An 18,459-nucleotide genomic window follows, 5' to 3' on the forward strand; every position below is an offset into this window, starting at 1 on the left:
TGTGATCCCTGCTAGCCGAGCGGCTACCGGCACCCCCTACAGACGTAAGCATCTCCGGAAGCAGGGGTTCCCAGAGCCGAAATGAATGGGGTTCAGCTCCAGAGACCTTCTGCATCAATCCTATACTAAAAAATTGCACAAATAAAATCACCTGCTTGGATTGCCTCTTTCATCCCCTGTGTACTAGTGGTGTTCACTTTTATTAGATCAGATTTTGCCTATTTTCCCATCACTATCCAGTCAGAGATCATCCCTGCTCCATCTGGTGTCTCACTTGCATGCACTGTACACCCCCCCAAAACAAACAAACAAAAAAACTTACTCTGCATCTGTACCAAAATCAATTGTAATTCATAAATAAACAGTGTAAACATTATTGCTGAATTCTGTCATACAGTAGCTATAAAAAAAATATTATATAGAAGCGAGTGCAGCAGCTAGAAATTGTACAGTATAATAAACGGACTTCCTTGGTAATTACAGAGGTAGAAAATTGAACGACATCCTGTCACAAAAAGTGAAAGAATTGGGAGAATAATCCACCCTACATTATCGCTTCACCATTACACGAAGTGTCAACTGAAATGTAAAGTGATAAAATAATTCATAAAGATCTGTAATGGTGTTCTGTTCACCTCATTCTCATCCATACGAGCATTTCAATATGCCCTGATTAGCATTGCTAGAGAAATCACCGTAGCATAAGGCACATTATAGCCCAAATGTGTTATTATCCATCGCTGCTTCTTACTTTCATTATTTGTCATGCAATAATGATAGGGGAAAAAACAGATTTGTATAGTGAGCAATACTAAATGCAGAGAGCAAGCAATCAAAACGGTAAGGAAATAAGTCACTACCACTTTGCGTTAAACTAGTGAATATGTGAAAATGTCACTACGCATATATTTTTTAAGTACTTCTATTATTAGTATGTATGTACAGTATGTATGTATGTATGTATGTATGTATGTATATATGTATATACAGTATATATATATTTAGAAAAATGGCGAAGACATTTGTTTTTTCCCGGTAGTGAATTCAGTGTTTTCTGTATTGAGTGACAGCTAACCCAGTGATGTTAATAGCAGACTAAATATACATTTTAGCATGAAACATTAAAAAATAGTGGACTATTCATTAATAATCATCTTTTCCGGACAATTTTTTGCATGGAAACACATTTTGCTGTATTCAGTTGTCACATACCCAAAATACTGTGGGTATGCTTTGAGGTCATATTTTTTTTCTAACAGTGCAAATTTGGGATGCAAATGAAGAAAATCGAGGAAAATTAGGTATGCACATGCTATTCAATAAAATATGGGATTGCATTGCACAGGGAAATTCTTGTCAAGGCAGGCGAGACTAAGGACTTTATGGTAATCACCCTCGTTCCTTATACCATGAAAATACTTAACTGATTCAATTTGGGATGAGATGGAGATGACTATAATGGACTCGCCCTATTTCCAAAATCTGCAGTCTCGCCTGCGAGGGGAGGGTACAGTATGAAACACATATTGCATTAAATCAAACACCGTTAGGGCCTGATCCATTGAGGTCTGTTAACTGAGGGCTCAAAATGTCACGTTAGCAAAATCAGTAACAGACGTAATACAAAGCCAACTATATTAAAAACCACAACAGCTGTTCATTTCATTCACATACTGTAGGCTCACCGCCGGGTTAAATTAACTTCAAATAACATGATGTTAGGGATGTCTTACCGAAGAGACAGCGTTACTCCCATCCGAACCCTAAAATATGGGTTTTGGAGAAGAGGAGAGTCCCATTTTTGGGAAGTACCAAGTGAATTCTATACCTCTCCAAACACTCCTTTATACAAAACGTGGAGAGATACCTGTGAGTAAAACGGAGATACCTGGCGAATATGCAAAGTATATTCAGATGATTGACATTAGCATATTTTTCAGGTATCTCAGGAATTTTCAGTTTTGTTCACAGCTCTCTCTCCCTCCTCACACATCTCTCTCTCCCTCACAGCTCTCTCTCCCTCCCCACACATCTGTCTCTCCCTCACAGCTCTCTCTCCCTCCCCACACATCTCTCTCTCCCTCACAGCTCTCTCCCTCCCCACACATCTCTCTCTCCCTCACAGCTCTCTCTCCCTCCCCACACATCTCTCTCTCCTTCACAGCTCTCTCTCCCTCCCCACACATCTCTCTCTCCCTCACAGCTCTCTCTCCCTCCCCACACATCTCTCTCTCCCTCACATCTCTCTCTCCCTCCCCACACATCTCTCTCTCTCCCTCCCTCACAGCTCTCTCTCTCTCCCCACACATCTCTCTCTCCCTCACAGCTCTCTCTCCCTCCCCACACATCTCTCTCTCCCTCACAGCTCTCTCCCTCCCCACACATCTCTCTCTCCCTCACAGCTCTCTCTCCCTCCCCACACATATCTCTCTCCCTCACAGCTCTCTCTCCCCACACATCTCTCCCTCCCTCACAGCTCTCTCTCCCTCCCCACACATCTCTGGGTCTCGATGGGATTAACGCCACCTTTAGGTGTGGCTTAGCTAACAATAAATACCTGGGTTAACTTTAGCAGACTTTTATGGATAGGCATTGTTAGGGCAAACACCGCTTTTGCATATCATTAGCAACATAGATTATCGCCTGTGGATCTGGAACTACATGCGAACTATGCCGGCAAACGAGAGGTGTTTGTAGCGCTTTTCTGCGTAGAGAATTGTTAATAAATATGGCAACAACATATGTAGTTTTTCTTTGTTCTTTTAATTTTAAACTGCCTTTAGTTAGATAATTTTACATGATTAAATATGCAGGTTATTTAATAGCCCCATAACATCGAGTCAAAATAAAGTGGAGTCAAATTTGTAATGATTCGATGGACAAAACAGCAGTATGTATGTGCGTACGTACCTTTATTTGTACAGCACCATCCATGCAAGCGGCGCCATTGCTGTCACTGCACCAAGCCCGCGCTCATCCCCTCAACAATAACACTGATTGCCAAGGGAAAATGTGGGGCCTCTGTAACGCTCTTACATTTTCCATCTCTTGCTGCAGGGTAACTCATCATGGCGCCGCAACGTCAAATGGCGTCACGTTGGCATGGCAACACTACACCATGATGAGGGACCCTGCAGGAAGAGATGGCGAAGTAGAAGGTAGGCTGCGTCTCTGCTAGCGCTGAGCGGGCGGCGCTTGCCGCTTTTACTTACATATATCTATATATCTAAGTCCTCGCTCAAGCAGTGCGCGCGCTCGTACGCTCGGCACTTGGGTAAACAAAAAAAAATTAACTTTCGAGCGCGCTCAACCTGCCCGCAACGCTGCCCCCCCGCGCGCGCTTCCGAAAAAGCAAGGACACCCGGCGCTCATGCTTGGAGAGCTGGTGACGTCACCGCTCTCAAGCATGAGCACGGTCAGCGCTAGCGGGGCGCAGCCTAAGGGCTTGACCCCGCTGCCTACTACAGCGTTCGCTGTGGCGGACGCTGCACGCACGAGAGCCCTCCCCTCAATGGCGCCGGGCCCGCTGCGAGGGGGGGCCGCAGCGCTGAGGCGCGAGCTGCTCCTGCTCTCAATAGAATTGAGAGCAGGACTCGCGTCGAGCGATACGGCACGCCCCCGGCGGTTCAGCCAATGAGGGCGAACCTGCCGGGTGACGTCATGGCCATGCCCCCGTCACTCCCCCGCCACGCCCCCCCCCCCGGTCTCTCTTCCTGCAGCTCCCTGCAGACCAGGTAATCGGCTGCACGCGCCGCCAATCTCGCGGGCGCGCGTTGCAGCTGAGTTACCGGGGCCTTAGCCTTAGAGTTACAGAGGCCCCACACCACATGTCGGCCCCGACAGCCCTAATACCTGCGACATACTAATAATGGTGTGAATACAAAACTAACTAAAAAAAAACTCTCTACCAGCGCTTGATCCAAGTGATAGACTAATTGGTGTGATAACAACAATTGAGTGATTACAATGTGATTACATATGCAGCCAAGGGGGCAATAAACAATGGATTGTTCAAATCCAATACCATACAGATACAAATACAAAAAATGTCCCCGGCGCAAAGTGTGGTGATGATAATTACAGTACCATATCGAAAGACTGTCCTGTTTGAAAAGTCAGTCCTGGTAGTAGAATGATTCATCAACAATGTGAGGTAGATTTTCCTCTAGGCGTGTTCCCTTATGTTGTCTGCAATAACAGATAAAGAAAACACACCATTGCGCAGTATACAGACTCAATTGCCCCAACCTGAAGAGGAAAATCCCTACTTACAGGATATTTTCTTGTTCATTCGGGGGAGAGAATCTGTTCTTTGGCTCTCTTCCTCCACCTTGATCTCCACGGGCCCCTCGTGGTTCCTAAGGTGGCTCTCTTCAACTCGGTCTGCGTGGTCCCAGTAGCAGCATACACCGCAACAACCGTGGTTGGAGAAAATTGAAAGACAGCCTAGTGTACTCCGCAAATTTTATTTAACAATGTTAAAAAGCAGCGATGTTACACTCACATTTTGCGAGGGCAAACATGCCGCTCAAGAATGCCGTCCGCAGCCTGTGTCCACTCGATGGTGTGTTGTTCACGACGTCGCGCGCCAACCGATGACGTCAGCGGCGCAGCGCCCGAAGTTCTCCCCACACCACGAGATGCAACGCAGGTGACAGCTTACAACGTGCACTGTACTAGGCTCCTCCTCTCTACGCGTTTCGTGACGCTACGTCACTTCCTCAGGAGAGGAAACCAAGAAAAAAAGAAAAAAAAATTCAAGCCAAAAACATGTATTAAACAAGATCAGGCAAAACATGAAAGGCAAAGAGGAAGCACAAACAAATGCCACCGTCCAAGGAAACAAAAAAACTACGTCACCTGTGGCAGGGGTGCTCAAAGTGGGGGGCGCAAGACGTTCTGGGGGGGAGGGGGTGGCAGTTAGAGACCCGGCACTACCCTGAAGGCATTAAAATTTATTGGTGGGGCTTGTGTGAGGCCCCTGAAACATCCCTTACCTTGCAGCGATGCGTCGTCGTAGCAACCCGGCATCAAATGACGCCGCGGGGTCACGTGCTGTCACATGACTCTGTGGCGTCCTTTGTCGCCAGTACCAAGCAGAGGGGGCGGGGCCGAGCAGTGGGGGAGAGCAGGCAGGGAGGCGCAGGAAGAAAACTTTGCGCACCCCTGCTCTGAGGTGCATTCATCAGAAGAGCGATACTCTGCAACTAAAAACTATGAAACACACCATGGAAACAATATGTCTGCATTTAGGAAACATCATCACATGGGCCGTCCACTGCCTTTATGCATGTGTGTTTTGTGTGTGGAACCCATTGTGTGATTTTTGTGCAAAGGAGGCATTCTGCATGTATACTAAAGGCACACACACACACACACACACACACACACACACACACACACACACACACACACACACACACACACACACACACACACACACACACCTTGGATTGCTCCTTTAATCCTGTGAATTATCTGGTTAGCCTGTATGCTTTAATTACATAACATATTATAAACATAAGAGGCTGTCATACAGAAACATTAAAATAAAAATGATGTTGTATTTGCGATACATAAACACGAATAATACATTATTTATTCAAAGACATGTCATGGAATTGTGACTTTATTTCCACACAGAAAAATATTTTATAGCTATGTTCTTTAACCTTTTTAAATATGCTTCATACAGTACAAGCTCACATAAAAAAATAAAAAAAGTCTATTTACTATACAAGTAGCCAAGGCATAAAAATCTATTCAAGTCTGTATCAAGTCTATTAATTTTGTCAGTGATACTTACTGTATTTTCTCATATCTCATTTATGGATATTTTACAAATACTGTAAAGCACTGCAGCTGCGTGTTCTACTCCCTGACCAATAATAACAATTTAAAGTAATAATGCCCTTATCTGCTCCCAGTATATCGCTATTCACCTTCACCAGCTATTCCACTCAACAGACTTTTGCATCAATTTGTTTTACAAATTACCATCTCAAAATCTGACAACTGATATTTCCATCTTCTCGAGGCAATCCATAAAAAGCCGTATTTTAAGTCAACATGGAACAGACAGGGAAAAAAAAAAAATCAAACTGAAATTATGATTTATGTATCCTGTAAAATTCACCTCTGCATGAGCTCAACATCTTCAATACTTAAATGTTTTTAGTGTTGGTTATCAAAGCAAGTTCGTTCAAAATTAGAAGGAAAAATAAACGTTATAAAGTGCACGTTAAGATTACAATCTTTGTGCAATTTCGAAACGTTTATTTTGTGTGCAGGAAGCCAACGTCTTCAAATCTAATTTCAAAGGTTTGATAAACTCCAGCATGAACCAAATTAGCTCTTGCATATTTAAAATAAGCAGCTGTAGAAAATATGAGTTTCTTACTAGTGTTATCGTTGTACTTTTGTACCAGTGTAGTGTACAATTCCTTGATAAACTGGTGCAAATAAATACATAAGTTAAAAAACAAACAAACATTATATATACACAGTGTATATATATATATATATATATATATGTATATATATATATATATATATATATATATATATATATATATATATATATATATATATATATATATATATTATTATATATATATATATATATATATATATATATATATATATTATATATATATTAGCTAAAATTTCATAATGTAAAATGTATTTCTATACATACTGGACATTATTTTTCTGTGTCAATTTGTGGGTTTTTTCTCATATGTTTAGCTGCCGTACTTCATTAAGAAACAACTGTTCTTAGCTGGTTTCTTGTAATAATGAAACCATTGAGTGTCAGAGAGCAGCGGTATACCTCAGCCCTCCCAGCGAATCACGGAATCGCTATGTGCCGGCGGTAACATGAATGGAAGAGGAGGGGCCTTCTCTTGCATTCAGCTCAACTGTGGAGCCCCAACCACAATCTCCTCTAAACAAGCCAAAAGCCATGACATACAGTACAGAGAACGTCACAAGACCCTCCATAGTGTCATCAGCCCTCAGGTAATACAATGTACAGTCTCCGGGAATTGAAGGAGTTTAAAGAGTGTTTAGGGGTCAAAAATCAACCATTCCTTAAACAAATAGGAGCAAGTTACGGCTCTCCTGCAAAGTGCAAAATCCCATCATTAATCACACCGACATGGAAAGGTTTTCTTATCATTTGAGAATCTCATTGTCAGAAATTTATTTTTGCATAAAAAGGACGAGATCTCGATGCTCCAAAAGTTGCAAAAACAAAAAAAGTGTCCTTTCTGAGCAGCAGCAGCAGCAGCATTGGTAAAATTCCAGCTCTTCTTCTCTCCATCACTAACAATACCACATTTCCCTAAAGCTACAGTATGCCTCTTTTCTACAAGCTAATGCAACCTGACCATTACAGTTTCCCTGTGGATTTCATCCCCTTTTCCCAGCAGACGTTGATCAGCTTCCATGCCGGTGTGATTAATGATAGGATTTCACACTTGCACAACACTACACTATCTGTGCTAGATGCGGCAATGAAAGGTGGTCTGTTAATAGAGAGATTTGTAGTCATGTAGCGTTCATTCCCCTTGTCTACACTTTCTTCGCAGTGATATCTATTTTTATATCATCAGTTACATGGCCCAAAGCTTAATCGCATGTAACTTTGAAAGAAATTGTGAGGGGGCCTTTTGTAGTGCTGGACTCGATCAATCACATTCACGCCTCAAAAACCTCTTCTCCAATGTGATTATTGCATCAGCAAAAAAATTAAATCTTTTTACCTGAAAATTTTTAATTACACGCAGGCAACTTTAAAATGGATACAGTACACATGTAAGCCAATTAGAATATTTACATATCTAACATTTATATGTTCAGGGGGGGAGGAAATATCTTCCTGTCAGGACAGCGAAGAGTTAAATATGTTATTTAGATGTTTAATAAGAAGAAAACCCTCTAATGGAATCTATATGCATATACACCTGTAATATATACAGTATGTACACACACACGGTTAGGTACAACACAGTATACAGGCATACCCCGGTTTAACTACACTCACTTTAAGTACACTCGCGAGTAAGTACATCTCGCTCAATAGGCAAACGGCAGCTCACGCATGCGCTAGTCAGCACGTCCTGAACAGCAATACCGGCTCCCTACCTGTAACGAAGGTGTGCGCAAGCGGGGAGACTATAGAGCCTGTTACAAAATCCTTATTTACATCAGTTATGCACGTATATGACGATTGCAGTACTGTACATGCATCGATAAGTGGGAAAAAGGTAGTGCTTCACTTTAAGTACATTTTCGCTTTACATACATGCTCCGGTCCCATTGCGTACGTTAATGCGGGGTATGCCTGTACTGTAGAAAAACTGTTCACAGCAAAATTATTAGCTAGCTCAATTAAACATCATGCAGGACCTCATATTTGGAACATGGTGAAATTATAGTCCGCATTAAAAAAAAAGGAGGTTAAATTAAAGTATGTGTGATTTTTCAAATAAATAGTTCTGTACTATGAGAAAATACTTTTTCTAACAACTCTAAATGCCATTTTTAGTGTATTATAATGTAACAAGCATTTTTTGTTTCTATAGCAGCTACTTACAAAGTCACATCCCCTTCTTCTGGCACGCCCCTTTTTGAGCTCTGCACTCTCTCTAGCAGTGCACCAATTGTGACTGCCTGGTCACAGGATCTTCCCCACAGAACTTTGTATTTTTGGTCCTCTTCTGCTGCACCAACGATTTAGTGAACCCCAGAATCGAATATTTGCTGATCGATCACAGGAGAACGGATCAATCGGCAACTTAGCTAATTACTTATGGTGTGGATTGTATTGGTGCACATATTAAAGGGAAAAAATAACGGCAGCTTGGACCGCTGATTTAAAAAAGCGCTATGCAGTGGTAATTAGGCGGAAAGGCATACTTCAATGTTGCAAGCATGTGACACTATTCCCTTTCAAATGTTCCGTGCATCTATATACATAGATGTCTATTCTCCTCCTTCAATAAAAGCCATAAATAAAAAATAGTTTCTTCTTCCCTGGTTTCATATGAAATCGGCACAGAAAGGTAAAGCTACATACAGTTTTAACCTTCATTTTCTTCTGAACAGTACATTTGTAAAGGTCTGTTTTACCTACATATGTAACCATTAAAACTATTTATCCAGTTTGTACTTTGTTCCCTGAAAATAATTGCCATACTTCTGCAAGGTCTTTGCCACTATTGCTCTTATGGATAGCAATTTGAATCACATTACTGTATAACACACTTGTAGCTCACAACACAACTAAAATTAGATAAAATATCTAATAGAGAAGCTAAATTCATTCATAAATAATTAGTACATTTTGGTTCATCAAAAACTGCTAAAATCCTAATCAGTTTCTCAATTCCTTTTAGAGCATGAGAGGCCAACTCCAGTCCTCAAGGGCCACCAACAAGCCAGATATTAGGGACATCCTAGCTTCAGCACAGTTGGCTATATCAGTGGCTCAGTCATTCTGACTGAGCCACTTGTGCTGAAGCAGGATACCTTTAAAACCTGACCTGTTGATGGCCCTTGAGTACTGGGAGATAGCCAGGGCCTGGCTTAGAGTCTCGGAATAGCAAAGTAAAAAACTAATTCAAATAAAGATAACACGAGAAAACATTACCTCCGCCATGTATTACAGCTTCCTATTAGACACATTAAATGTCAAAATCACTCTCCACTAAAAAGGTTTCTTTTTTACATTTCGAGGAGTGTTAGATTAGAGTAATAACTTACCTCCCAGCTGTAATATCAGTCTTTCTTATTACAGAAGCACATTTCATAAATACCCATTTACAACTCCAGCTAATGTGATTGTGTTTTTCGTGCGTGTTCACATTTGCGCGCAATTACCTTTATCGTTTTCTTGCCGCACCACAAAGTCACCCGGACAATTATTATTATTATTATTTTTTTGGGAAATACGGAGGCTTATAAATTCTAAATCACAGGTCCTGGCATTTTTGATAAAATAGCAGCTTTATCTCAGAAAGTGGCAGGGATATCGGATAAATCATGCATCAGTCAAGTGTAGCTGACCCTCCAGTGCATTGCACAATATCAGAAGTGCTTCAAAAGAAACTTTCCTGAATCATCAATCATTCTTCATAATGCTACAGCAGCTACAGCACCTAAAGAGTTGGAGATTGAAAATATAAAAAACAGACGGCAGAGGCAAAGCCATTAACTCTGGTGCTGTTTAACGCTTTGCCTCTCAGAGATGCCGTTAGTGGCACCGACTTGGTGTATCAGTTAAAGAATTGCACTAGACCAGGGGTGACCAACTCCAGTCCTCAAGGGCCACCGCAGGTCAGGTTTTAAGGATCTTCCTGCTATAGCACAGGTGGCTCAATCAGTAGCATAGTCTTTACCTGTGCTGAAGCAGAGATATCATTAAAATCTGACCTGTTGGTAGCCCTTGAGGACTGGAGTTAACTCCTGTAATAGACAATTTGTAATTGCCGATCTTTGACTGTTGCATTTTGTTAATGTAGATATGTAGATATGATTAGCATTTTTTTTTGTTTTTAAATATATGTAGCCAGGTAACACCCTGGGCTGTTAATTCTCTGCCTAGCACGTAAGTCCTGGTACCAGCGCAGGCAGTGTTAGGGTTAAATCTACGCCCTGCTGCAGTAAGCAGCTCCCTTGAATGACAGGGGGGTGTCCTAAGGCCTAGGTACCGCCCATACGGGGCTGAGACCTGGGGCCCCTCCCCTGGTAACAAAAAGGAGATGCAGCCAAATGTAGTTGCTTTGATGCTGATACCCTCTCCCTCCTGGGAGTTGGTTGTAAGTTCTATCCCCTCCTTTAGAGGAGTGGGAGCAGCTACCCCATACTCCAGCAGGGAGTGTGGGAGATTGGGATAGACCTTTGGGGCCTCAAGCCATGGGGGCGAGTCCAGGGACAGGAGAGGAGAAAATGTGCTGTAAGACCGTGCATGCTGTAACAGATTGCTGTACCAGAAATAAAGAGCAAGTTCATGTTTTATACTCCTGCCTGAGGTTGCAGTCTGTCAGGGGGAGGGCGAGATGGTTTCTACAGGGAACTGCACCTATCTGCACCTATCTGTGGGAATGTTGGCGCTGTACCATCGGAGTATAGAGCTGCGGATCACCAAAAGCCTGGCCTGTTGATAGCCTGGCCTGGCCCCAACTAACATCGGCGGAAGCTCAGGGCCTTCTGTATACCGGCAGGTAAGCACCACAACACCGTGTAACAGTGAGATCTCCCATCGGGTGTGGGAACACCAGTTACACATAGATTCTTTTTATAGTATTTTTATCGTTCGTTAGGACTTAAAAAAGGGCATTTTTTAACAAAAGTACCGGTAGTGGTTTAATTGCCTCATCATAACAGGTATAATATAATTTTTAAAACAAAAATAAAGTGATATGTATGTAGTGGTGTTTCCCCCACCCTCTGGGAGATTGGCCCTGCTACCAGGTGTGTAGTCCTGGTACCTGCTGGTTTACAGGATACTGAGGTGTCCGCCGGTGGTAGTGGGGATCTTAGGACAGGTTTCTGGGGTAGATGTTGGGTCTATAGCTCATTGGTGTCAGCGCCTCCATCTCTTGCAGGCTCCAGGAATGTGAAGGCAATCTCTGCAGAAGAACTCACACTACTCCCCCTGATAGATTGCACTCACAAGGCAGGAGTATATTTTATAACAGGAACAGTTTATTCTCTCTATCTGCATACAGCAATACAGCATACACTGGATACACTGGATACACTGCACACACTAGGCCTCCAGCCACCGGATGGCCACTGGACTCACACCCTCGGCCATGGGCAACAAGGGCATTCCTTGCTCTTCCTGACTCCCTATTAGAGTCAGAGGTACGGTACTCACCCCCACTCCCCAAGGTAAGGGGACAGAAGGTGCCAGAGGCCTGAACACCTCTGCTGTGATACCAGTCTCACTCAAGGGGGAGAGACAACTGGCAACATTTGGTAATGCAGACCCCTTAAGTACAGAGGAGGAGGGTCCAAGGTCTGAGCCCCTTATTGGGCAGAACACCGGCCTTAGCCCACCTCCTCCCCTATCACTCAAGGGAGCTGATGCTGCTGGTGGGGAAACCCCTGGATTGGTCCTGACACTGCCTGCACTGTTACCAGGGCTTGTGTGTCAGGGAGGGCACATTAGTAGCCAAAACAGGCATGGCTACACGTAGATTAATAGGAATGACTGAATATTAGAAGAGTAGACACATCGGCATAAAAAGTTATATGAAGTGTTACCAGTGGCGTAGGTAGACATGTGCGGGCCCCCGGGCAAAATAATTTTTAGGGCCCCATTAATATTATTACTGCAGTAATTTTCTTTTCTCCCTCCCCATACTCTCCCTATTTATCAGCACCCCCTCACCAGCTCTCCACCCCATCCTCATCATCAGCTCCCCCTCACCAGCTCTCCCCATCATCAGCTCCCTCTCACCAGCTCTCCCCCTCATCATCATCAGCGCCCCCTCACCAGCTCTCCCCCTCATCATCAGCTCCCCTCACCAGCTCTCCCTCAGCAACTGCCCCTCACCAGCATCATCATCATCATCCCCTCACCAGCTCTCCCCCCATCATCATCATCATCATCATCAGCTCCCCCTCACCAGCTCTTTCTCTTCCCCTTAGCTCTCTCTCCCATGCCTACCTTTGGCGGGAGGAGATGATCAGAGGAGCAGTCGGCAGAGGAGCTGAGGCAGCAGACACCGGAAGTTATGAAGACATCCGGGTCAGACCGATAGAGGGCGCTCCGCCCCTGCCATCCTCCCCTGCCTTGCTGATTCCTCTACTGGCTTCTGCTTGCTGGGGCCTGCTGCCGCATACCATCTCCCCTGCCTGTCTCTACAGGGGGGGGGCAAGTGAGCGGGCCCCCCAAATAGCGCGGGCCCCCAGGCTATTGCTATGCCCCCACGTGTTACATTTTATCAAAATGAACAACTTTGTGTGGCCAGAATTCACCAAAAGTTGTATTGTATAAATGTAACTAGATATGTTACTTACCATGCAACAGAATTACAAAAGTGACAACGGCTTTAAATAATAATTATAATAAAACTCAACTCATTGGAAATTAACATTGAATGTTAATAAGACCGTATGGGTAATCTATACATACGGCATGACATATCTGAATCCGCATCGGATCGGCTGGTTCCCTTGGTCCGCGGATTTCAGCAGATCAATCTGAAAAAGGGCGATTCGCGGTTTGCGGATTTTTAAAATTATTATTAACAATACACTTTAAGAATACTCTTCTTAAGAATCCGCCAACGGATTGCTGAATCTGCGAATTCTACAAATCCGCCATTGGATACAACCCGTGGACGGATTTTAATGAATCCGCGCGGATTGAAACCGACCAAATCGGTTTGCAGATTTTACACCGCAAAAAGGATTTTGGGGGTTACAGTACATCAGGGAATATCTGGGAAACGGATTTGGGCAGAATCGCCCATCTCTACTCATTAAGTGTTATTTTTGCAGTGGTGCAAAACGGTTCTGACCATGGTACGATTTTTTTTTTATTACAGATATGCAGAATATAGCAGCCCTATAGTCAATTAAAATGATTGCCTGTATTGTGTACTATGTAGTGTACAAAACATGTGGCCTGTGCATTTAGAACCTTAAACTGTTTTAGAAGTGGTATGTTTTCTTCCTGTGCCGCCCTGCCTGCTCTAACCCCCCCCCCCCCCAGCTTGGCTCCGGTGTCAAATGACGCAGCTGGGGGCATGGCAACGCAGAGTCATTTGACGCTGGGTTGCCATGACGACGCATCGCTGGAAGGTAAGGCAAGTGAAGTTATGCGATCCCCGGCATTTAATTTAAATGCATTTGGGGAAGCCCATAGCCGCTGTACCCGCCACTCCCCCCCCAGAAAGTCTCGCATTCCCCCCCCTTTGCGCACCCCTGCATTAATACATGACCAAATTATTTGGTAATCAAAATGAGAGAAACACTGTTTTGTACCTATCAAAAGCACTCATAAGGATGGTGCAAGGCGTATTAGCAAGTATAAATGAGATAATTTAAAGAACTGCCAAAGAAAATATCTTTTAATGTAATAACATTTTTATGTTTTCACATTTAAAAAATACTAATATTTTGACCAATTCTGTGACATTTGGCTCCCCTGGGAATCTTCACAATATGTCAGAATGCGATAATGTACATTTATTTTATCTAAATTAATGATCAAATAAAAATGTATATTAATTGTACCATGTCCCGTTCATCCCTATAATTTTTTGTATCCTCCCTCCCCATTCACTTTTTTAATATATGAAAGTGTCCAAAATATACAGTGAAAAATAAAATAATACTAGTCTACGTATGAATGAGTGAAACATGTTTGTACTTTGCATATTTCCAAAGCTTATGCAATATAACATTAACAGAACCCAGTAAAGAGCCTAGAGTTTTGTGTACCTACAAAATAGTACAAATTACATTTGGATATTTAGATATGCTGTTTGAACACAGCAAATTAATATCAATTACATTTTAAAAAACACATAAAAGTATCAGAATATTAAAGAAAATTTCAATTTAATCTCAAATGTAGGAATCAGTTTTTCTGTACAGAAAAACTGAACAGAGGAAAAGGGGGGGGGAGGGGGTGGGGGGAAATACACACAAAGTATTTTGTCAGGAATCCCAGAAGGGAATTATTAGACGTGATATCTACCATATATTAAAACAATTTAATATACTAAGGCTCAAGAGGTTATCAGCTGTGATGTGGGTACCTGTTCATATTTATGTTTACTAAAATGCTATGTCCCTTGAGTTGTGGTATTAATAACCATGCAACAAAATTATGTTTCCCACTTTCTGTCATCTGTGATAAGTAACCAAGAATTTGAAGAATATTTTATCTCATTTCTAAAAAGTTATAGACACCATCTCTCGAGGTTGTTTTCTCAGGAGGCTGCATAAATATTGGGTTATAACTGAACTTTCTGCACTGTCCAACAGCAAAACAGTTATTGATCAAATATTAAAACAGCGATAATGTGGACCCTTCATACATGGTATGAAATATAAAAATCCTTAGTTGCAGAATAAAAAAAATAAAAAAATAATAATTACTCGAAGCTAAAATGTATTATCTTTGCAGATGTACAGCATTCTTATTCCATTTCTTTCTGTTCTGCAGAAGATGGATATGTGGTGAGGAAAGGTCCAGTGCTGCCTGTTACCAACCATGACAGAGCTACGGAGATTTACAAGGGAGCATCAATCTTGTCAAGTGGATTCTTAACACCAACTGCTGGACACTGGGGAAAACCAAATCTTGTTATTTGAACTCTGTTGTAATGCTTTTACAGTGTGCGCGCACCTGCAAGAAGAAGAGGTATTTTCAGAGAAACTTACTTTCTGAAGAGGTCTAGATGCTGCGTTAAGTGTACAAATGAGCTTTGCCTACAAAGAAAGAAGAAATGAATCCTGTTAGAGACAGATAAGCCTACTATAGCCCAAATGTCATAAGTAAGGCATGTCAATGTTATCATTTCTACTTATGTAATGCGATGCACACTGTAGGCTTATGATTAGAAAAACGGGCTTTGGGTTTCAGAGCAGGCAATATCACAAGGAGAAGACGATATTTATATATATTTTTCTCCTCGCGCAAACAGGAATTTTAAAGTTCAGCAGGTCATCTATCATCTGCAATGAGTCATAATCAACCGATGAAGCACGTTGAAGACCTCTTTCATCACACAGCCTGCAAAACTTTGATCTCCGGGATAAGAATCTACTGTAAGACATATATTGGTGCCTGTAAAAATATCACATACAAACAAAACAAGTATTCCAAGCTGCATAACCATTGAGGAGATAACAAATATCCTTCCAACTTTTCAGAAATGTTTTCCTTTCTTGAACCTTAAAATGACTAAAAGGATGTAAGGGGGGAAAAAAAATGTGTTCAGTTGCTGCTGAAGGAACATGCAACACAATAGGATATTTTTACTCTTATTTCATGCATGAGCTTTTGTTAAGATTTTCCACTGCGGTGTCATGCACAAGATTTAAGAAGCAACTGCATATCTTCATTTTGGCTTTACAGCACGTTATATTCCTTAATCCCGTCAGACCTGGCGGGCATGATCATGTACATTACTTTGTATTTGGATACATGGATTAGGTCTGGAAAAGTTAAAATACAGAATTAACAGTGAAGGAATAACAAGGGGGGAGGTTGGTAGTATTACATTCCACATAAAAATCCCTTTTTTTGCTTTGTAATATACAGTCCTTTCTTTGTTTTAAAGTGTTTCTAATGCTATATGACAATTTAGATCTACAAACATCATATCATAGAGGCGAGCACAATACAAAATCCTTGTGGTAGACAAAGGGAAAAAGGAGTAACTTTCATTATTTCTATTTGTCTGGACCATATATACATATATAGTATGACAAAATACCCCTTTCGAAGGCAGTGCTGCAAAATCAGAAAGCACTCAAAGTATTTATGCATATTATGATTATTATTATTATTATGCACTTTTCATATTGTTGTTTCTTAAACTTGATTTTTGTCTCTAAAACTCAATGCATTGCCGAAACTGCAGGTATTTACACTCTTTGGGATACTTTTTTTTGGCTATGGAACCATATAGTTATTTTGTGAAATTCTGGGGAACCCCAACCAACTCTAAGACTGAGTCCATAGAGGGGGGTAGCAGGGCTGAGGCGCGCTGACGCTGAGGCTCGCCTGCTGAAATCTGCGCGATTTCAAACCCATGCAGGCGAGCCAGCGGGCGCGATCGAGAGGCGGGGGGAGACTGAGGGAGGCGGGGCAGTGACGTCGCTGTGCCAATCGCCCGCGACGCACCGACGTCAATGTCACGGCGCCGTGACGTTGACGCTGCTCCGTGCTGATTGGATGTTTTGAGCCGACAGTGCTCTGAAAAACAGCTTGGCTGTCGGCTGAAAAATCCAGCGCCTCAGCACGCCTGCGGACGCTCGCGTGAGCCCCCTCTAAAGACAACCTCATGGAGGATGCAGGGGCTCAGCGCGGAGCGTCAGCACGGCTCAGCGCGGCCTCCCCTGCTATGGACTCGGCCTAATAGCACGTCTGAGATCAGATACATTGTAAGGAACCCCAACCTTCTCTAATAGCGCGTCTGAGATCAGATACATTGTAAGGAACCCCAACCCTCTCTTTGTTTTTTTATAACTCATATTTTATTGAGACTTCATCATCATACAACACGGTATACATTAATCTGCATGTAAAGCAACAAAGTTATGCCTTCAATCATATATGTAACAAAAAATAAATGAGAAAGAGGGAGGAGGGGGAGTGGGCTCTGTCCTCCTCTCGATCCTCTCACTTGTCCTCTTCTGCTCTTAGGCTGAGGCCCCGCTGCGGTCGGCGACGCGCGTGGGCCACCAGCCCCTTACCTCAAGGGTGCTTGTCCCCGCTGCCTTCTTCCGACATGGCTGACTGCGTGCTGTTACGCGTCAGCCCGCCGGAGCTGCAAGCTCCTGGTGATTTGCAGCTCTGATGCGTCACGTGGTGCGGCAGTCAGCCAATGAGATGGGGAGGGGAGCTGTCGAGCTACGGGAGGGAGGCGGCTACGGAAGGGAGGGATGCAGCTACCCTCTCCCCGTGTTTGCTGAGGGGGTGACGGGGCACAGATCCGCTCACTGTCTCTCCCCAGCTGTGGTTTGTGGGGAGCTGCAGAGACGGAGGAGGGGGAGGGCTGTGAGATCCGCGGGACCGCACAGCCTGGAGAGCGACATTACCCCCTGTTATGGCCGTGCCCCCCCCAGACCCGTCTTGACCACGCCCCCCACGCTGAAAAAGTCAGTTGCAGACTGCAGATCGCGGTGCAGTGACTTGCACGCGCCGCTGGCAAGCAAGGCGGCCGTGCGGACGCGTGCAGCGGGGCCTCAGCCTTAGATTGGTCCTTGCCGCCTCTCAAGGCAGTACCTCCCGCGTGGCCTGTAGCACCGCTACCCAAATCTACATCCCTCTTCTGAGGCTCGGTAGATCTAATTCCCAACTCCTGTAAGTCAGCAGAGATCGTGTTTCTGTTATTATCATAGCAAGATTGAGGTACCATTTACTCCTGGTATGTCTGTTTGTGCTAGCCACAGTATCTAGACTTTTAGAAATTTAGCGCCAGTATCATTAACCAAACTCGTTAACTTTTCCATCTGGCATACGTACCCAATTCTGTTCCTAATTGAAGCAATAGTTGGGATTTCATTCTGTTTCCATAATGCTGCGATCTCGCACCTCGTCGCTGTTGCGAAATGCGCCACTAATTTGCTTTGTATTCTGGAAAGCCCCTCCGCCGGTCTGTTCAGCATTGTAAGGAATCCCAACCCTGTCTAATAGCGCGTCTGAAATCAGATGCATTGTAAACTCTTCTGTATTTGACCTAAAAATTACAGGGAGCCCTT

General features: G+C 43.3%; 1 protein-coding gene across 9 annotated transcripts in view; it reads right to left on the reverse strand.

Annotated features, from left to right (window-relative positions):
- The window catches only part of MGMT (O-6-methylguanine-DNA methyltransferase), a 416,384-nt gene that overhangs the window by 371,802 nt on the left and 26,123 nt on the right, over nt 1-18,459 (reverse strand). For 4 of the 9 annotated variants that reach the window (XM_075612238.1, XM_075612236.1, XM_075612235.1 and 1 more), the window contains exon 2: nt 15,412-15,459. The exons of 2 other annotated variants lie outside the window; for them this stretch is intronic. Coding sequence is in view for 4 of the 7 variants with exons in the window: in XM_075612235.1 (XP_075468350.1) it covers nt 15,412-15,459 (48 nt within the window). In the remaining 3 variants the exon portion in view is untranslated. Of the gene's footprint in view, nt 1-13,150; nt 13,219-15,126; nt 15,315-15,411; nt 15,460-18,459 lie in introns of all 9 variants that reach the window. 3 more of the 9 variants (XM_075612234.1, XM_075612233.1, XM_075612237.1) reach the window with 2 other exon arrangements.

This window comes from Ascaphus truei, chromosome 8, assembly GCF_040206685.1.
Source record: "Ascaphus truei isolate aAscTru1 chromosome 8, aAscTru1.hap1, whole genome shotgun sequence".
NCBI classification, from domain to species: Eukaryota; Metazoa; Chordata; class Amphibia; order Anura; family Ascaphidae; genus Ascaphus; species Ascaphus truei.